Source organism: Callithrix jacchus, chromosome 1, assembly GCF_049354715.1.
Source record: "Callithrix jacchus isolate 240 chromosome 1, calJac240_pri, whole genome shotgun sequence".
NCBI lineage: Eukaryota > Metazoa > Chordata > Mammalia > Primates > Cebidae > Callithrix > Callithrix jacchus.
The window spans coordinates 217482576-217500793 of NC_133502.1; the positions used below are offsets into that span (position 1 = coordinate 217482576).

The window sequence follows — 18218 nt, forward strand, 5'->3', positions numbered from 1 at the left end:
CAAGGTCCCTGCTGAGCTGGGCAGTGAAGGATTTGAGCCCGGACCATCTGTCCACCCTCTCACAGCCTGCCCTGCAGATAGGTCAGGCCCTCGGATGCCACCCACCCTGCCCCGGTGTTCTGGGCTGTGCCAGCCCCATTCCTGATGGCCCAGGCCCCACCGTGTGCTGCAGAGTGGCTAAAGTGGGCAGGGCTGATGCTGAGATGCCTTGTCGCAGCAGCTGAATGGCTTCTCACCCGAGACAGCCCCGTCCCTGCTTCTGCCTCTTAGGGCAGAAGACAATAGGCACTGGGGACCGGGGGTTTCTGAGGCCCTGTTCGGCTCAGGATGAGAGCAGCAGCCAAGCTGCCCCGAAGACCACCCTGGGCACCGTGGTTAGGACAGATGGGAGCACACATGGGCATTTCTTTCAAGCCGCACTGAAACCTCTGCCTCTCATGTCCCTCAGCGTTGGTGCCAGAGAAACACACCCCCAACACACATGGGCGCACACACACGGACCCACAAAGACATGCACACACACACAGACATGCACACGGACACACACATGCACACAGATGCACGCACACACACAGACACATATATGCACACGTGCACACACACACACATGTTGCTTTCTATAATTTGTTCAGTTCTTTTCCCAGCCATTGCAAGGGGATTTCTGGGATTGGAGAGTGTGTTTCACCTGTAGCTTCCTCTAGGTTTAAGGTTCGTATTTGTGCGTGTGTGAGATTTTTCAACCATATTTACTGTCACCCAGAACGCTGCATCGGGGATGGGAGACAGCTGCTGGTGGCTTTCTGCAGGAATAGGAAACAGACAGGAAAAGAGGCCCTGGGAAGAAACAGTCTCCAGCCTTCCCCCTCCTGGCACCATGCCCCCTCTTGGCGCTGTCCCTCAGGTTGGTGGAAGTGCAGCAGGTGGCTGGGACTCTCTGAGGGTCTGGGAGCTGCTGCCTGGGTGGCTTGTTCATCCTGGAGATGTCCCCAGAAGCCGGGAGGTTCCCTCAGGAGCAAAGAGCACAGTTCCTTTCTCGTGGGGGAAGCCACTGATTCTCAGCTAGAGTTTCCTCACCTGACACTTCCCGTGAATGAGGTATATTCCCATGGCTCCTGGTCCCCTGGCCGTCTCAGCTGGGTCAGGCCGCTGTAGCAAACCTCTGCAAACTGAGGGGCTCAAACAACACGTTTTTATTTTCGCGCAGTTCTGGTGGCTGGACGTTTAAGATCACGGTGCTGAGAGGTTTGGGTCCTGGTGAGGATCTGATTCCTGGCTCCTAGACGGCATCTGCTTGCTATGTCCTGACATGCTGGGGTGAGGAGGGGGAGGAGGGAAGAGTGGGGGCAAAGAGAGAACATGGTTGAACTCCGGAGTCTCTCTCTTAAGGACAGGAATCCGGTGGGTCAGGGCCCCACACTCATGGCCTCATCTAACCTTCCTCAACTCCTGGAGGCCCCGTCTCCAGTTACAGGGGTTGGGCTGCACTGAGAGGCTACTCCATCCATGGCACTGGCCTGTAAATGGGCTGGTGCCAGCCATGCCAGGCTGCTGGGCGCTGCCTCCATGGCTTCGGGTGTGAAGGGGCCTGTGTGGGGCAGGGCAGGACTGGCCAGGACACAGCACCCCACAGCATCCTCTGCATGGGTGCCATGACAGGTATGACCAGTGCATCTCAACTCCTCTCCACTCCACTCATGCAGGCCTCGGGCAGCTCCTCCTGCCTTGTCAGAACCGAGGACCAGAGCCTGGTCATTCTGGCTGTGATGCTGTCCCTTTGTCTTCCAGAGGGCCCCTGACCTCCCAGACCTGCCTCCCCTGCGACAACCCCAGGGCCTGCGTCTTCCTGGGGTAAGGAGTGAGCTCTCCCCCAGGGTCCGGTCCTCTGCTGCCCACTGCTCCTACAGGGATAGCCACTGCCTGCAGGCCAGCAACGTGATTGGCTGGTCCTGTGCAAAATGAAATGTGGGGCCCTTGTTACAAATTATTCAGAATTTCAAGACGTGGGAACCACAGAGCATTGTCCAAGCGGTGGTCCTCCCGCACGTGGGATCATGGACAGCAGCCTGGGTGCACAGCCACGAAGCCCACCAGCCACACATCTGGAGGACAGCGTGTCAGCACAGGGGGGTGCACACACATGCCTTTGCAGAGCTGTCTATACAGCAGTGCACACATGTGCACACGCATGCATTTGCAGAGCTGTCTATACAGCAGTGCACACGTGTGCACACGCATGCCTTTGCAGAGCTGTCTATACAGCAGCACACGTGTGCACACGCATGCCTTTGCAGAGCTGTCTATACAGCAGCACACGTGTGCACACGCATGCATTTGCAGAGCTGTCTATACAGCAGCGCACATGTGTGCACACATTTGCAGAGCTGTCTATACAGCAGCACACGTGCACATGCACGCATTTGCAGAGCTGTTTATACAGCAGTGCACACGTGTGCACATGCATTTGCAGAGCTATCTATACAGCAGTGCACACGTGTGCACGCGCATGCCTTTGCAGCTGTCTATACAGCAGCACACACGTGTGCACACGCATGCATTTGCAGAGCTGTCTATACAGCAGTGCACACGTGTGCACACACATTTGCAGAGCTGTCTATACAGCAGTGCACACATGTGCACATGCATTTGCAGAGCTGTCTATACAACAGTGCACATGTGTGCACATGCATTTGCAGAGCTGTCTATACAGCAGTGCACACGTGTGCACACGCATGCCTTTGCAGAGCTGTCTATACAGCAGTGCACACATGTGCACCCGCATGCCTTTGCAGAGCTGTCTATACAGCAGTGCACACGTGTGCACACGCATTTGCAGAGCTATCTATACAGCAGCGCACAAGTGTGCACACGCATGCCTTTGCAGAGCTGTCTATACAGCAGTGCACACGTGTGCACACGCATTTGCAGAGCTGTCTATACAGCAGTGCAAAAGTGTGCACACGCATGCCTTTGCAGAGCTGTCTATAGAGCAGCGCACAAGTGTGCACACGCATGCCTTTGCAGAGCTGTCTATACAGCAGCGCACAAGTGTGCACACGCATGCCTTTGCAGAGCTGTCTATACAGCAGCGCACACGTGTGCACACGCATGCCTTTGCAGAGCTGTCTATACAGCATTGCACACGTGTGCACACACATGCATTTGCAGGGCTGTTGATACAGCAGCGCACACGTGTGCACACGCATGCCTTTGCAGAGCTGTCTATACAGCATTGCACACGTGTGCACATGCATGCATTTGCAGGGCTGTTGATACAGCAGCCATTTCCCTCCTGTGCTGAGGAATCTCAGGAACGTTTTGTAAACCAGTATCCTGGGGAAGTACACTTCTGGTTTATGCAAATTGAGAGTCCTGTGCTTTATTTAAAAAAGGAAAAAGGTGACATGGAAGAGAAAACTCAGGAGAGAGGAGGAAGCCAAGGGTTTTGAAGTGTCGCAAGAGGGACCGGGGTTGCAGACAGGAGTTGGGGGCTGGGGGTCATGGGGACCACTCTTGCCTTGGGCCTGGATGTCCATGCATCCCAGCCTGGTGTGGGCGACAGGGAGCCCTTCCCCATCTACAGGGCTGGCAACGGAGGCAGCCCAGGCACTGGGTTCTCTGCGTCCCTGGGGCCAGTGGACCCATCAAACACTGAGCCCCAGGAGGGAGGGATCTAGAAGGAAAACACAAAGGGGCTTCACGTGTAAATCGCCTGAATCCAACAAGGTGAGTTCCAAGCTGCTACTCAGAGCAGTGAGGACCCCGAGAAACAGTGCGGGGTGAGGAAGGGGAGGTGAGGGCTCCCATGGCCTCCCTGCTCTGGCATGAAATGAGCCATGTGCAGTCCATCCACTTTGCACATAGCATGGGGCACGTGGCTCTCACCAGTGAATGCAGTGTCTGATGATGTCATCTGTTCTCCTAGGGCCTTGAACCCAAACTTTTTTTTTTTGAGACAGAGTCTCACTCCATCACCCAGGCTGGAGTGCGGTGGCACAGTCTTGGCTCGCTGAAACCTCTGCCTCTCGAGTTCAAGCGATTCTCCTGCCTCAGCCTCCTGAGTAACTGGGATTACAAGCACATGCCACCACATTTGGCTAATTTTCTGTATTTTTAGTAGAGATGGGGTTTCACCGTGTTAACCTGGATGGTCTCAATCTCCTGACTTCCTGATCCACCCAACTCAGCCTCCCAAAGTGCTGAGATTACAGGCGTGAGCCACCCTGCCCGAATGACCCAAACTTTCAAACTTCTTTTTCATGTGAGATCCAGAGTTTTCCCCGATTTCCAACCATGGGGTTAAAGTTGGTGGTAGAATCCTGTGTGTATAAGTGTGCATGTTTCTAACTTAACTGTGAACTAGGAATGCCTGGCAAGTGTCTGCATCTCGTCTGAACGCCTGTGTTTCAGCTGGATTGCAACCTCTGTTTGTAGGTCCGGTTTTAATAGACATCATCATGTGTGCATTAGGAAGGACTATTTTGTCCCAGTTTGAGAAATGACTGATCGTCTTCTTGAGGTTCCTGCAGTGAAGCTTATGTTGATACAGTCACATCTAACTCCTTGCTTCTCGGCCTTTCTGGTGGAGAGTAATCTCCAGTCTGCCTAATCCTACAGCCACACAATGGGGTGGGCTTTCAGTGAAGAGAGAAACTGCGACTCTCTGTGGCATGGAAGAAGTTGCTGTGGGCTTCGGAGTTTCCCCAGCGGTCCATCTACCCGGCCCCCTCACCACACCCCCGCCCTCTACCCTGTCCAGGGGTCATGATGAGGATTCATGTCCTTTAGTCTTGTAGCCTTGATGTGGCTGGTGAGGGGCGGGCCCCGGTGGTCATCCTGGCATCTGCAGATGAGATGTGGCACGGGTGGGGATTGGGACAGGGGTTGCTGTCACATCCTCCCATCAGTGATGGGCACCAGCTCTCCACCCCCCGCCCAGCCTCACTCCGAGCAGCAAGTCTGGGCTCCATTGGCCCCCCCCCAGTCACAGGCTGCTCTCACTGCATCTGAGGGATGACCTGGCCGAGAACCCCCTCCTCCTGCTTTTTCCCGGCTCTTTGGTGCATTACAGACAAGAGCAAGTGAGGCAGCCATGCTGCAGGAAGGGCACGGCTCCACAGAGGCGTCTCCAGCCCCCCTTGGTCACTTCTTACTGCTCCTTGAGTGGCCGAGGACAGAGCAGGACTCGGAGTAAGCACTAAACCAGGAAGCCAGCAAGCTGGTGAAGCCCCGGGGCCCAGCGTCCCTGCGTGAGGGTCCCTGCGCACAGCCATGCCAGGCACTGCCTGAGGGCCTTTCCAGCCAGCGCCAAGACCCAGGTCCCCCAGTAACACCCTCACAACCCATGAAAGCAGCATGCTGACTGCCTGTCTCTTTTCTCCCACAGCAAGAATCATCAAGACCAAGCAGTGGTGTGACATGCTTCCGTGTCTGGAGGGGGAAGGCTGTGACTTGTTAATCAACCGGTCAGGCTGGACGTGCACGCAGCCCGGTGGGAGGATAAAGACCACCACGGTACGTGGCCCTTGGCCTCCTTGTGGGTGTGCTGGGGTGGGGGCCTGTGAGGCCTCCGACGCCACCCTGACTCTGGCGGGGGGACAGGTGGTAGCTGCTCACTCCATCCTCGGGCAAAGAGGCCCAGGGCCGGTCTCCTCCCCACCTCCCTCTCTGGGGCTGGATTCCTGACCATCTGTCCTGGGGCAGTTTCTTGTTGCCGTGGCGCGGGCACCTCGTGTCCGTGGGCTACAGATCCTGGGGCTGGTGGACCTCTGTGAGTGACTGTGTGCTCGCTCCAGGGGGCCAGGGCTAGTCCTATAATCTTCCCAGGTGTCTTGGGAGAAGGCTCTGGGAACAGCAGGAGTGCTGGCTCCTAATAGAATCACTGGCCTGTGGTGACCTGTTTTCAAAGCTTTCTGGAAAGGTTAGTTGAGCTCTTGAACTAACCACCGTAGAATTGGAAGTTACAATCCCAGTTGCCTGATTGCATCTGAGTTTCTTATAGGTGGTGAATTAGCACTAGATGCGATTTCACACTTTACCATGAATTGCTTTTTCGAGAGATGATGGTTTCTCATAACTTGGCTGTGAGAGACTCAGTAGATATGGGCTTGCTGCTAATTCCAGACTAATGGTCATGTTCTTAGATTAATACCCACCTCCAACCCAGGCCCGATGCAGGCAGCCCCCCGCCCCCGCCTGCCCAGCTGTGGCTCCACCATCGTGCTGACTCCAGGCCTGATGCAGGCGGCCCCCCGCCCCCGCCTGCCCAGCTAGGCTCCACCATTGCGCTGACCCCAGGCCTGATGCAGGCGGCCCCCCTGCCCCCAACCTGCCCAGCTGAGGCTCCACTAATGTGCCTAGTGCCTGTCACACCCCAGCCCTTTCCCGAATGGGTGCTTGCCGTTTACTTCTCTCTGTGGCCCCACGAGAGTGTGGGCCGCCCTGGCACAGGTGCTGGCCTACATGTGCTGCTCCCCATCCCCTTCCCGCACCTGTGCCTCTGTGTGTGACACATGGATTCATGGGCTCACCGAGTGTGGACCCTAGGCACATGCTGTGCTTGAGTTTGTAAGACTGCTTTTTTTCTCTTGCCCAGGCTGGAGTGCAGTGGCATAATCTCGGCTCACCACAACCTCCACCTCCTGAATTCAAGTGATTCTCCTGACTTAGCCTCCCAGGTAGCTGGGACTACAGACACCCACCAGCACATCCAGCTAACGTTTGTATTTTTAGTAGAGACAGGGTTTTGCCATGTTGGCCAGGCTGGTCTTGAACTCCTGACCTCAGGTGATCCACCCACCTCGGCCTCCCAAAGTGCTGGGATTGCAGGTGTGAGCCACCTCCCTGACCCAAGATCACTGCTTTTGAAAGTGCAGGCAGTCACCCCAGGAATGTGTTGTGAAATTAATAGACCACCGCCAGCATTTAAAAGGAGGAAGGAATAGAATGAAAGGTGGCGTCTGTGTCTTGAGGGGGAGCGCCCGGTGCTGGAGCACACGCCTGCTCACACGTGGTCACATGGGAGAAGCATTTTTAGTAGAGACGGGATTGCTGTAGGAGGCTGGAAATCCATGTCCTGTGGGGACTGGAGAGAAACTGACCACTCAGTGGTTTTCCAGGCACTGCCCTCAGCCGGCTTTGCCCTGCGATGTCCACCTACCCTATGCAAGGAGACCCTGGGTGGCTGCTGCCGGTCCCCCCAAGGTGTGGGCAGTGCCCCTTCTTGGCCCCCACTCTGGCTCCTGCTCCTGGGGGATGGGCTGAGAGCTGTTGTCCACCCCCCCTCCCATTCCCCAGCTTTGCTCTGGCTTCCTCTGCCCTTGAGCAGGGCTCGCAGAGCTGGAGAAGGAGGGACAGGAAGGGCTGGTGGGGCCGAGGGGAGCAGGTCTTCTCTCCATGGATGTTTCTCGGCCGGGGCTGCGTACCGCACATGTGACTGGCTTTTGAAATACTCTAATCAGTGTTTGCTCTGCCACGTTTTTGGAATGTTTATGTATTGCAAGGTACTTGTCAGTGAGCTGTTCCTAAATCTGAACAAACCGGCTAGATGGAAATCCTATTTGCACACTCACCAGCAAGCACCACATTCTAATTCTGTGCTGTGTGAAATCACAGTTGTGGGGGTGGAAAAATTCAGTGGGGTTTCTGTGTGGTTCTCTTCAGAAACTTGTATTTCATGGAAACTCGCTCCACTGAGAGCCCATTTCCCCAGCGTGAGAGACTCCGAGGCTGTGCAGACAGCAGCAGCCGCTGATCTCATGGGGGCTTGGATGTCTGAATCCCACCCCAACCAGGCTTTCCAGGAGGGCGGTATCTACAGGCCATCCCGGGGCCTCCGCTGGACCCAGAGAGGAGGACACGCAGGTCTCCTTGGGGCCTGGCCGCCCAGCAAGCAGCCTGCCAAAATGCTGTCTCTCCTGTCATGTTGCCGTAAACTGCTGCTGCCTCAGGCCGGGCAGCTCATGCTGTCAGCCTGGTGGCAAGTTCTGGAGGTCAGACTCACTGCCAATGGATGATTCACATCACCTACCAACCCTCTGGAAAAGGTTCTGTGGTCATCTTGTGGCCGGGGAGCTCTCTGTTAGCAGCTCCTAGTTCTCTGGTGGTCTTATGGCTGGGGAGCTCTTCTGTCAGCATCTCCTGGTTCTGTGGTCGCCTCGTGGCCGGAAGCTCTCCCGTCAGCATCTCCTGGTTCTGTGGTCACCTCGTGGCCGGGAGCTCTCCCGTCAGCATCTCCTGTTTCTGTGGTCGCCTCGTGGCTGGGAGCTCTCCTGTCAGCATCTCCTGGTTCTGTGGTCGCCTCGTGGCCGGGAGCTCTCCCGTCAGCATCTCCTGGTTCTGTGGTCGCCTCGTGGCCGGGAGCTGTCCCGTCAGCATCTCCTGCAGTTCTGCGCTTTGTCCACAGTGGCCTTGTTTGGGACTTAGGATCCAGCTTGCTACAGGGAGGGGCCTTCTGGCTGCATGGCCCCTGACCCAGTGGGTGGCTTACCTTGTCCAGGCCACTGTGCCCCTGAGCTTCCTGCAAGCCTGGAGCCTGGAGGAGTCTCCCATTGCAGAACCGAGCTCAAACTGCGAGGTCTCTTCATTCTCAGATGCTGAGGACCTAGCATGTCAAACGTGGTCCCACTAACAGATCCATGGGAAGAACAGGCTAGGACCCTGCCTTGGAGCACCTCGGCGTGAAGAAGGAGGTACCAGCACTGGGCTCCAGGCCCAGCCCTCCTGTGTCTGTGCCAGTCCGCCAGGCAGCTGAGGCACAGGAGTGCGTTGCTATGTCAGGATCTCAGGGCCCAGGGAGGCTCTGCTGAAGGACAGAGTGTCTGTGACCTGTGCCGAACCCTGGATCTTGGAGGAGCCGGGGAAACAGCAGCTGTGTGCACTAGGGTCCCAGTTAGAGAGGATAGGATGCTCACACTTCCTTCACGCACCTTCTGGAACCCCCTGTAAGGTGACAGGGACACAAAATGGGGAAAATGGCATCCTCCTTTGAGTGCAAACTCAGCAGGACAGTTCTGGAAGGACAGGAGCGGGTGGACGGGGCTGACAAGGAGAGCTGAGCCGCTGGGAGCTGTGTGCGGTCAGCACTGATAGGCTTCTCCCAGCGTGGTGGAGGCAGGCCCAGCTGAAAGGCTGCATCAGAGGCCCCTGGTCCTCCCACCCAGGCACCTGGCCTCAGCTCCCTGTGGAACCCAAAGAAGAATGGATTCACAGAGGCTCCCGCTGAAGAGGGAGCGAGCTGGGCAGCACCAGACCCTGCAGTGGAAATACGGCCAAGCGCAGCAGGAACTTCTGGAAACCAGGCGATGAGGTGAAAAGTGACATGTTGAGATGGGAGTCCCGCTCAGCTCCCCCAGGGCTCAGTCAGGAGACCCGCCGCTTCTTTCTGGAATCACTTCCTGCCTGTATGACCTGCGGCCACTCCGTTCTGAGTGGCTGGAAATGGCAGAAACGTATCATCTCAAGGTCCTGGAGGCCAGAAGGTGCCAGATTGATGGTCAGGGCCCTGCTCCCTCAGGAGGCTCTGTAGGAGGACCCGCCGTTGCCTCTCGCAGCTCTGGAGGCCCCAGGTTCCCTTGGCTCGTGACCGCAGCACCCCACTCTTTGTGTCCGTCTTCATGTGGCCTGCTCTGTTTGTAAAATTTCCTTCTCCCTTCTCTGATAAACACTCCACCCACAGGATTTAGAGTCCATTCTGAATCTAGGATGATTTCCTCTTAACATCCTTCACTAGTCACATAGGAAAAGACCCTATTTTCAAATCAAGTCAGATTCTGAGGTTCCCCAGTGGACGTGAACTTTGGGGGGCCCCATTCCACCCACTGAACCCACCAATCCAGATCAGAACCCCAGGTGCCGTGAGCCAGGGGCCATAGGGCCCTTCTGCCCCTAGATGGCTGTTCAGCTCCAGGCTCCTAAACATGGTGGGAAGCAAAGGTCACTGTTTGCAGAGGGAGACAAAACCAGAAGAAGCCAGAGGAGGAGGAGCGAGGAACGTAGAGGCCGCAGGCGCCACTGAGGCAGCAGCGGAAGGGCAAGCGCCCCAGTGAAAGCACAGCTCAGTCTCAGAGAGGGCAGAATGCATGTAGACACAGGAGCAGGTGGGGCGGGGTGCGGAGGCAAGGAGGCTCAGGCGCTCTGCATCCCCCCTCTGGCTCTCAGCCTTAGGGATATGTGTGGCCAGTGGAAGGGTGTGGTCATGACCCACGCACTGCCTGGAACACTGGCTCTGAGCCCTGAGCCCTGTGGGCATCATTACCCTAAGCCTGTCCTGCTGGAGCTAACAGAAGAGCCCCAGACCGGGTGAGGAGCTGGGCCTACTGGCTGGGCCCAGGCACCTCATGAGACAGAGGTGAGCCAGGCCAGCAGGCCAGCCCCAGCCGCAGATGTCACCTCTGAGTTAAGGTGCTATTAGGAGAGGACCTGTCCGGGGAGTGGGGGGAAGGGGAGGGAGAGCATAAGGACAAATACCTAATGCATGTGGGGCTTAAAACCTAGATGACAGGTTGATGGGTGCAGCAGAACACCACGGGGCATGTATACCTGTGGAACAGATCTGCACGTTCTGCACACGTATCCCAGAACTTAAAGAAGGGCCTGAGGAGCGCGTTGGGCAGTCGTGCACATGCACATGGGTGTTTGTACACATGGCAAGGTGCGTGCCTGCAGGTACATGGGGCGTATCCACAGGTGCTGCACGCCTGCATGTGTGTGTCACGGCAGAACGTGAGGAGCGCGTTGGGCAATCGTGCACATGCACATGGGTGTTTGTACACATGGCAAGGTGCGTGCCTGCAGGTACATGGGGCGTATCCACAGGTGCTGCACGCCTGCATGTGTGTGTCACGGCAGAACGTGAGGAGCATGTTGGGCAGTCGTGCACATGCACATGGGTGTTTATACACATGGCAAGGTGCGTGCCTGCAGGTACGTGGGGCGTATCCACAGGTACTGCACGCCTGCATGTGTGTGTCACGGCAGAACGTGAGGAGCGCGTTGGGCAATCGTGCACATGCACATGGGTGTTTGTACACATGGCAAGGTGCGTGCCTGCAGGTACATGGGGCGTATCCACAGGTGCTGCACGCCTGCATGTGTGTGTCACGGCAGAACGTGAGGAGCGCGTTGGGCAATCGTGCACATGCACATGGGTGTTTGTACACATGGCAAGGTGCGTGCCTGCAGGTACATGGGGCGTATCCACAGGTGCTGCACGCCTGCATGTGTGTGTCACAGCAGAACGTGAGGAGCGCGTTAGGCAATCGTGCACATGCACATGGGTGTTTGTACACATGGCAAGGTGCGTGCCTGCAGGTACGTGGGGCGTATCCACAGGTGCTGCACGCCTGCATGTGTGTGTCACGGCAGAACGTTGCAAACCCAATAGAATGTTTGGGACCTAACACTGAGGCAGTCTCTCGGAAAGCAGACACTAGGATTTTCTAAAAGAAATGGGAACTAGGAAAGGAAAACCATAGCTCGTCAGAAGATTGATTCGGGAGTTCTGGATGATACAACACCCTGAAATAGAGGAAAACGAAGAAGAAATGATGGAAGAAATGTTTGTAAAATCCTCCCCAGAGCTCAGCTGTCGTCTTCCCCTGTGAGAGTACTCACCAAGCCCGGAAAAATGAATGAATACGGCGCGTCCTAAAGCATGCCAGCATGAAATGTCAGGCCATGGGAGATGGAAAAAAATCCCCAAAACTCAAAGGGAAAAACTAGGTCACGGACAAAGATGCCCATAGCAGAGTGTCGCCGGATTGTCAGTGGATGGCCGAGGCCGGGAAACAGTGGCGCCGAGTCTTCCAGAGTGCAGGCTACAACTCCTGACCTGGAATTCCGTCACCGCTGGAACCTGGAACGGGCTGTCAAGGAGGCAAGGAGAACAGGACCCAGCCCTGGGCATCCCAGGAGGAGCTCTGCAGCTGTGCTGGGAGATGAGGGGAAGGGTCAGGGGACAAGCGGGGTCCCTGGGCATCCCAGGAGGAGCTCTGCGTGCAGCTGTGCTGGGAGATGAGGGGAAGGGTCAGGGGACAAGCGGGGTCCCTGGGCATCCCAGGAGGAGCTCTGCGTGCAGCTGTGCTGGGAGATGAGGGGAAGGGTCAGGGGACAAGCGGGGTCCCTGGGCATCCCAGGAGGAGCTCTGCGTGCAGCTGTGCTGGGAGATGAGGGGAAGGGTCAGGGGACAAGCGGGGTCCCTGGGCATCCCAGGAGGAGCTCTGCGTGCTGCTCTGCTGGGAGATGAGGGGAAGGGTCAGGGACAAGCGGGGTCCCTGGGCATCCCAGGAGGAGCTCTGCAGCTGTGCTGGGAGATGAGGGGAAGGGTCAGGGGACAAGCGGGGTCCCTGGGCATCCCAGGAGGAGCTCTGCATGCAGCTGTGCTGGGAGATGAGGGGAAGGGTCACGGACAAGCGGGGTCCCTCAGGGAGAAGGCAATGAAGACACAGGCCACGGATACTTCTAGCTGGAGTTTGCACATGAATTCCAAATATGTACACATTCAGGGAGGGGAAACATGGACGTTTGTCTGGGAAAACAAGCAAAAATGCCCTGAGGCTCCAGCGTGGGAGTATTGGGGAGCTGTGGCTGAGTGGGCACCGCCTCAGCCCGGCCTGTTGCCCACGTGTTTGTCAGGCCCCCTTCTCTGTCGGGCACTGCAGGTACCATTGGAGAGGTCCACTGCTTCTCGGGAACCACAGAGCAGGCACGGCCCCTGCCCTCCCGCAGCCACAGGAGGGTTATCATCACCAGGCACAGCTTCTGAGGCGGATGACGGCCCAGCTGAATTGGTCACGGCACAGTCAAGGGAGGTGCGTCCACCCAGGTGCTCTGGGCCAGCACCCTGGAGAACCTGGCTGGGCAGGGCCCGTCGGCAGGTCCCGGGAGCCATCTGTCCTGTGTGTGGTGGCGGAGGACACAGAGCCACCTCATCCGGGAGTGAGATGGAGCTGCCTCGTGAGCCTGTGTGTGCTGTGGAGCCCATGGCCTCGCATGGCTGGGGCGGGGCTGCTGCGGACATGGGCTGAGCAGGAGGAAGGGCCCAGGAGGGTGGGCAGTGCCCTCTCCTAAGACGCAGGCAGGTGAGAGCTGAGGTGGTGTCAGTGCCCTCGTGCATCCCCACCTGACTCTCCTTGGATGCCTGTGGCCACTTCCTGCCCTCGCACAGCGGACACTCAGCCCAGCTGCAGCAGCCATCAGTCAGCAAAGGCCAGGACTGCTGAGAGAGGAAGAAGGGGTCCCTGTAGCTGACACCAAGCCTCTGTGGGGGCAGCAAGGAGGCTCCCGGCAGGAAGGCAGTGGCTGTGGTTGTGAAGGGAACTTGAGAGTGTCTTGCGGGAAGACCCACTCCTGATCCACAAGGCAATGAGCCGCACACAAACAGGGAGAGTGGGCCTGGCCTGGCAGAGCTTTGTGGGTTCCAACCTCCCAAGCGCCCTGTGTGCCCCGTCCCACCCCCACCAGGACTCTGCCATCCATCCCCTCTCCAGAGCACAACCAAGCCAGGGCCTTGGGATACCCTCCCACACAGCGACCCTGGTCTCAGCCAGGCCTCCCCCGGCCCCGCCCCATGAGGTCAGCCAGGAATCCAGGCAGCCTTTTCAAATTCTGGCAGCTTCCTAAGTGACTGCAATGGCCAGGGGAGAGGAAGGACAGGAGGGAGAACATTCCGTCCCCTCTCACAAGCCTGGGAGAGCAGGGTGGTGGGAGGCCGAGACCGGCTGGGAACCCCGAGATCCATCTGCGTTCTCCCCCAAGGACAAAGAAGGCTGAAGCTTAAACACACCGGGGAGATGGAGCAGGGTTGGGTCCTTGGCCAGAAGTGGCCCAGGACCTGCACCTCGCTAATCTGCGTTCTGCACAGACAGTGAAGATACTAAGTCATTCCCCTGCTCCCCGTCTGCAATCCATTTTGCGTTCTTTTGAATCACCGCTGTTCATCACCCATAATAGCTGGACGTTTTAATAGATTCTGTGTGTAAACAATGTGGCGCCGGCGTGTACGGCCGGCGCCACATCAGCTGGTACTGTAAGCAGTGACATTCTTCATTTTCTCAGCAGAAATGAGCCCAGAAACAAAACATGGGTTTGAGCAAACCCACACGATTTCTGTCTGCACTTTGGGCCAACTTTGTAATGGGGGCCATTACTCTCTGGCGCTAGTGACCGTAATTACGCTGCGTTAGGCTCCATCTTCCTTAAAGCAGTTGTTCTTTGAATTATTTTAAATACGTAAATGGAAAATGGGCGAAATGTGAGGACACTCGCCCGATGCAGAAGGGAGGACGCGGCCTGTTGAGGAAACCAGTGAGTGTGGCAGGGCTGGGGATGTCCTGGTGGCTGCAGGCTCTGTCAGGTTGGATGGGGTGAGGATCAGGCTTAGGGTTTGTCTGAGGGACACAATCGGTGCCTCATCTCCCTTCCCCTGCTCTTGCTTCCCTGCCTTCTCCCCAGCACTCCCATCCATCTGACACTGTTTTGATGCCAAGTCAGAGCCTGGGATGCAGAGATGAGCCACGTGACCCCACATCTCAGGGACGCCCCTTGAGAACCGCTGGAGGGTCGCTTTTGTTGCCGAATGGGCCTGCTTGGTTGGGTTCCGGGTCTAGCACACCACTGGGAACCGAGATGGAAAGCGACTGGTGAGTCAGCGGCAGACAGCACCCAGTTTACCTGGCGAGGACTCCGGCAATGTGCTCGAATTCCCCGTGTGCAGTCAGGAGACAGAAGAGTCCTTCTAGCTGGAGACCATCTTCCGTCTATGCAGCAGTGGGGATCCAAGACATGGGGAGACGCCCCGTCTTGTTGCTGGCAGGGTGGCTTTCCAGAAGCTCTTGTTATGTGATCAATGGAAGTGCAGTGTCTTGACCCTCACCACGCTGGCACCTGGGCACGGAGCCTCCGCGGCATTCCCTGTACACCAGATGCATTTCAGGGCCTGGCTGTGGGCTAGAGGAACCCTGTTCACAGGGCCGGTTACAGAATGTCCTGGAAAGGCTCCAAGGCCTGCCCCGGCCCCTGGAGGCCCTCTCTGGGTGGATCCCAGAAGAAGCACTTCCAGTACCTGTCTCAGGTCCCTCATGTACTGTGGAGTCACACCCACGTGAAGGGACGAGGAACCCGAGTGGCCCCCTCGGTTGCCCAGGCAGTAAGGTGGACATGAGCTCTGTCTCGACGCGTGAGGTTTTGGGATGCTGGACTTTCAAATTGCTCTGGAATCTGTGCAATCCTAGGGGAAGAATGGAGTCCCACCCTACGGAGTCCTCCCCACAGAGGAGCCCGTGAGGAGCAACCTCCCTGACCATTCTAGAGCCGCCTGGGCCACCGCCTCAACACCACCATTCGGCTGCCCACTGCATGTGATGTCGGGTCCCCACGGAGCCGTTGGCACTGGTGCCACTCTCTGACTCCAGATCTCATGAACTGACTGGCAGAAGGTGCTGGCAGAGTGCTGGAAACTGTGTTTTTCTCCTGTTGGTTTATAATCCTTATAACCTTACAGATGACATCACTTAGAGATTAATTTTTTTGTAAAGGACAAAGGTGAACTTATTACTTCCTGCCTGTACTGTGGAAAGTAAGATCAGGGCAGGGCATGATCTCACGCCTGTAATCCCAGCGCTTTGGGAGGCCAAGCAGGCGGATCACTTGAGGTCAGGAGTTCGAGACCAGCCTGGCCAACATGGTGAAAACCTGTCTCTACTAAAAATACAAAAATGAGCCAGGTGTGGTGGCACGTCCTGTAATCCTAGCTACTCGGGAGGCTGAGGTAGGGGAATCGCTTGATCAGTTGAACCTAGGAGGCAGAGGTTGCAGTGAGCTGAAATCCCACCACTGCACTCCAGCCCGGGCGACAGAGTGAAACTCCATCTCAAAAAAATTTGTTTTTAAAAAGAAAGTACGATCAGCATGTAAGATGGGAAATCAGCTGGAGTGCATGCCATGGGTAGTCATGGCCGGGTTCCCATCCTAATGGTGAGGTGCTGTCTCCAGGCCCTAGGCCACCCTTCACCTGGGCCCAGCCTGTCCCCAGCCTGTCGCTGAGCCCCAGGTTCCGGTCATGCCGGACTGATCCCTCCATCATGGCGCCATCTTCATGGCCAGCATGTCCAAATGTGCCCCATTCTCAACCCAGCTCTTCAGACCCAGATAGCAGCACACAGGAGACACGGGCTCTGCCAGCCAACCCCTTCCAAACGCCTCCCGCATCCACAGTGGGAATGGGATGCGATGTGTGGCATGGGCATTTGTTAAAGATCAGTCTCTAAAAATGAAGTGGGAGGATTTGTCTCTGCATCCAAATTACTTTAAATGTCAACTACCCATTAAACCCGAAAGATGGCGGGTTGTACGGGTCCCCGGATGACACCTCTGCCCCATCGTGTTTGTCAGTGCCAGCTTCCTCGTCACCACGGCTTGTCAGTCGCTGGGTCCCTTCATACATCACCTCTTCCTGAACTGGAACATGGATGTCAGGCTCCACAGGAGTTGGGTGTGACTGAACCACTCTGCGCCTCCTGGACAGACAGGCCCCCTTCCAGGGACACAGCCGTTGTACCAACAGGACTTCCTGGGTCTGATCCCACCGTCCTCCCCGTGCCTGGAAGAGGGACAGCTGTTTGGCGTGCTAGGGTGGGAGACAGGAGGAAGTCAGTTGATCTTTGGAGCTTCCATTTCCTCATCTGTAGAAAGGGGTAAGGGTACCCCAGGCTTGACCCTGCAGGGTCCTGGGATGGTGAAAAAGGAAAATGATGGACCAGAAATGTTTCTAAGGCCCCGATGTGTTCCTGCCCTACCTAAGGCACAGACAAGGTCTCTGTGTAGGAAAAGGATTCTTATTTTCCACATACGGCATCTTCCTGAATATTCTGGAATGTCCACATCCCCGATTAGAATCCGGCATTAGAATGAAGTCAGACCCTCAGCAGCTTCTTTGGGAAATCCCTATCTATCTGGTTATTGGTGCTGTGCAGCAGAAGAGATCCGGGGTGCTGGTTACACTGTTGCAGCAGGAGAGACCTGGGGTGCTGGTTACACTGTTGCAACAGGAGAGACCCGGGGTGCTGGTTACGCTGTTGCAGTAGGAGAGACCCGGGGTTCTGGTTACACTGTTGCAGCAGGAGAGACCCTGGGTGCTGGTTACACTGTTGCAGCAGGAGAGACCCGGGGTGCTGGTTACGCTGTTGCAGCAGGAGAGACCCGGGGTGCTGGTTACACTGTTGCAGCAGGAGAGACCCGGGGTGCTGGTTACACTGTTGCAGCAGGAGAGACCCGGGGTACTAGTTACGCTGTTGCAGCAGGAGAGACCCGGGGTTCTGGTTACACTGTTGCTGCAGGAGAGACCCTGGGTGCTGGTTACACTGTTGCAGTAGGAGAGACCCGGGGTGCTGGTTACACTGTTGCAGCAGGAGAGACCCTGGGTTCTGGTTACACTGTTGCAGTAGGAGAGACCCGGGGTTCTGGTTACACTGTTGCTGCAGGAGAGACCCTGGGTGCTGGTTACACTGTTGCAGTAGGAGAGACCCGGGGTGCTGGTTACACTGTTGCAGCAGGAGAGACCCGGGGTTCTGGTTACACTGTTGCTGCAGGAGAGACCCTGGGTGCTGGTTACACTGTTGCAGTAGGAGAGACCCTGGGTGCTGGTTACACTGTTGCAGCAGGAGAGACCCGGGGTTCTGGTTACACTGTTGCTGCAGGAGAGACCCTGGGTGCTGGTTACACTGTTGCAGTAGGAGAGACCCGGGGTGCTGGTTACACTGTTGCAGCAGGAGAGACCCGGGGTTCTGGTTACACTGTTGCTGCAGGAGAGACCCTGGGTGCTGGTTACACTGTTGCAGTAGGAGAGACCCTGGGTGCTGGTTACACTGTTGCAGTAGGAGAGACCCGGGGTTCTGGTTACACTGTTGCTGCAGGAGAGACCCTGGGTGCTGGTTACACTGTTGCAGTAGGAGAGACCCGGGGTGCTGGTTACACTGTTGCAGCAGGAGAGACCCGGGGTTCTGGTTACACTGTTGCTGCAGGAGAGACCCGGGGTGCTGGTTACACTGTTGCAGTAGGAGAGACCCGGGGTTCTGGTTACACTGTTGCTGCAGGAGAGACCCTGGGTGCTGGTTACGCTGTTGCAGTAGGAGAGACCCGGGGTTCTGGTTACACTGTTGCAGCAGGAGAGACCCTGGGTTCTGGTTACACTGTTGCAGTAGGAGAGACCCGGGGTTCTGGTTACA

General features: G+C 56.8%; 1 protein-coding gene across 9 annotated transcripts in view; it reads left to right on the forward strand.

The window, feature by feature from the left end:
* TAFA5 (TAFA chemokine like family member 5) overlaps positions 1–18218 on the forward strand; it is a 306441-nt gene that overhangs the window by 187747 nt on the left and 100476 nt on the right. For 6 of the 9 annotated variants that reach the window (XR_013527484.1, XR_008475380.2, XR_013527482.1 and 3 more), the window contains exon 3: positions 5384–5511. Coding sequence is in view for 6 of the 9 variants with exons in the window: in XM_054242696.2 (XP_054098671.1) it covers positions 5384–5511 (128 nt within the window). In the remaining 3 variants the exon portion in view is untranslated. Of the gene's footprint in view, positions 1–5383; positions 5512–6592; positions 11531–12656; positions 12807–18218 lie in introns of those variants that run through there. The other 3 variants (XM_054242683.2, XM_054242686.2, XM_078351584.1) reach the window with 2 other exon arrangements.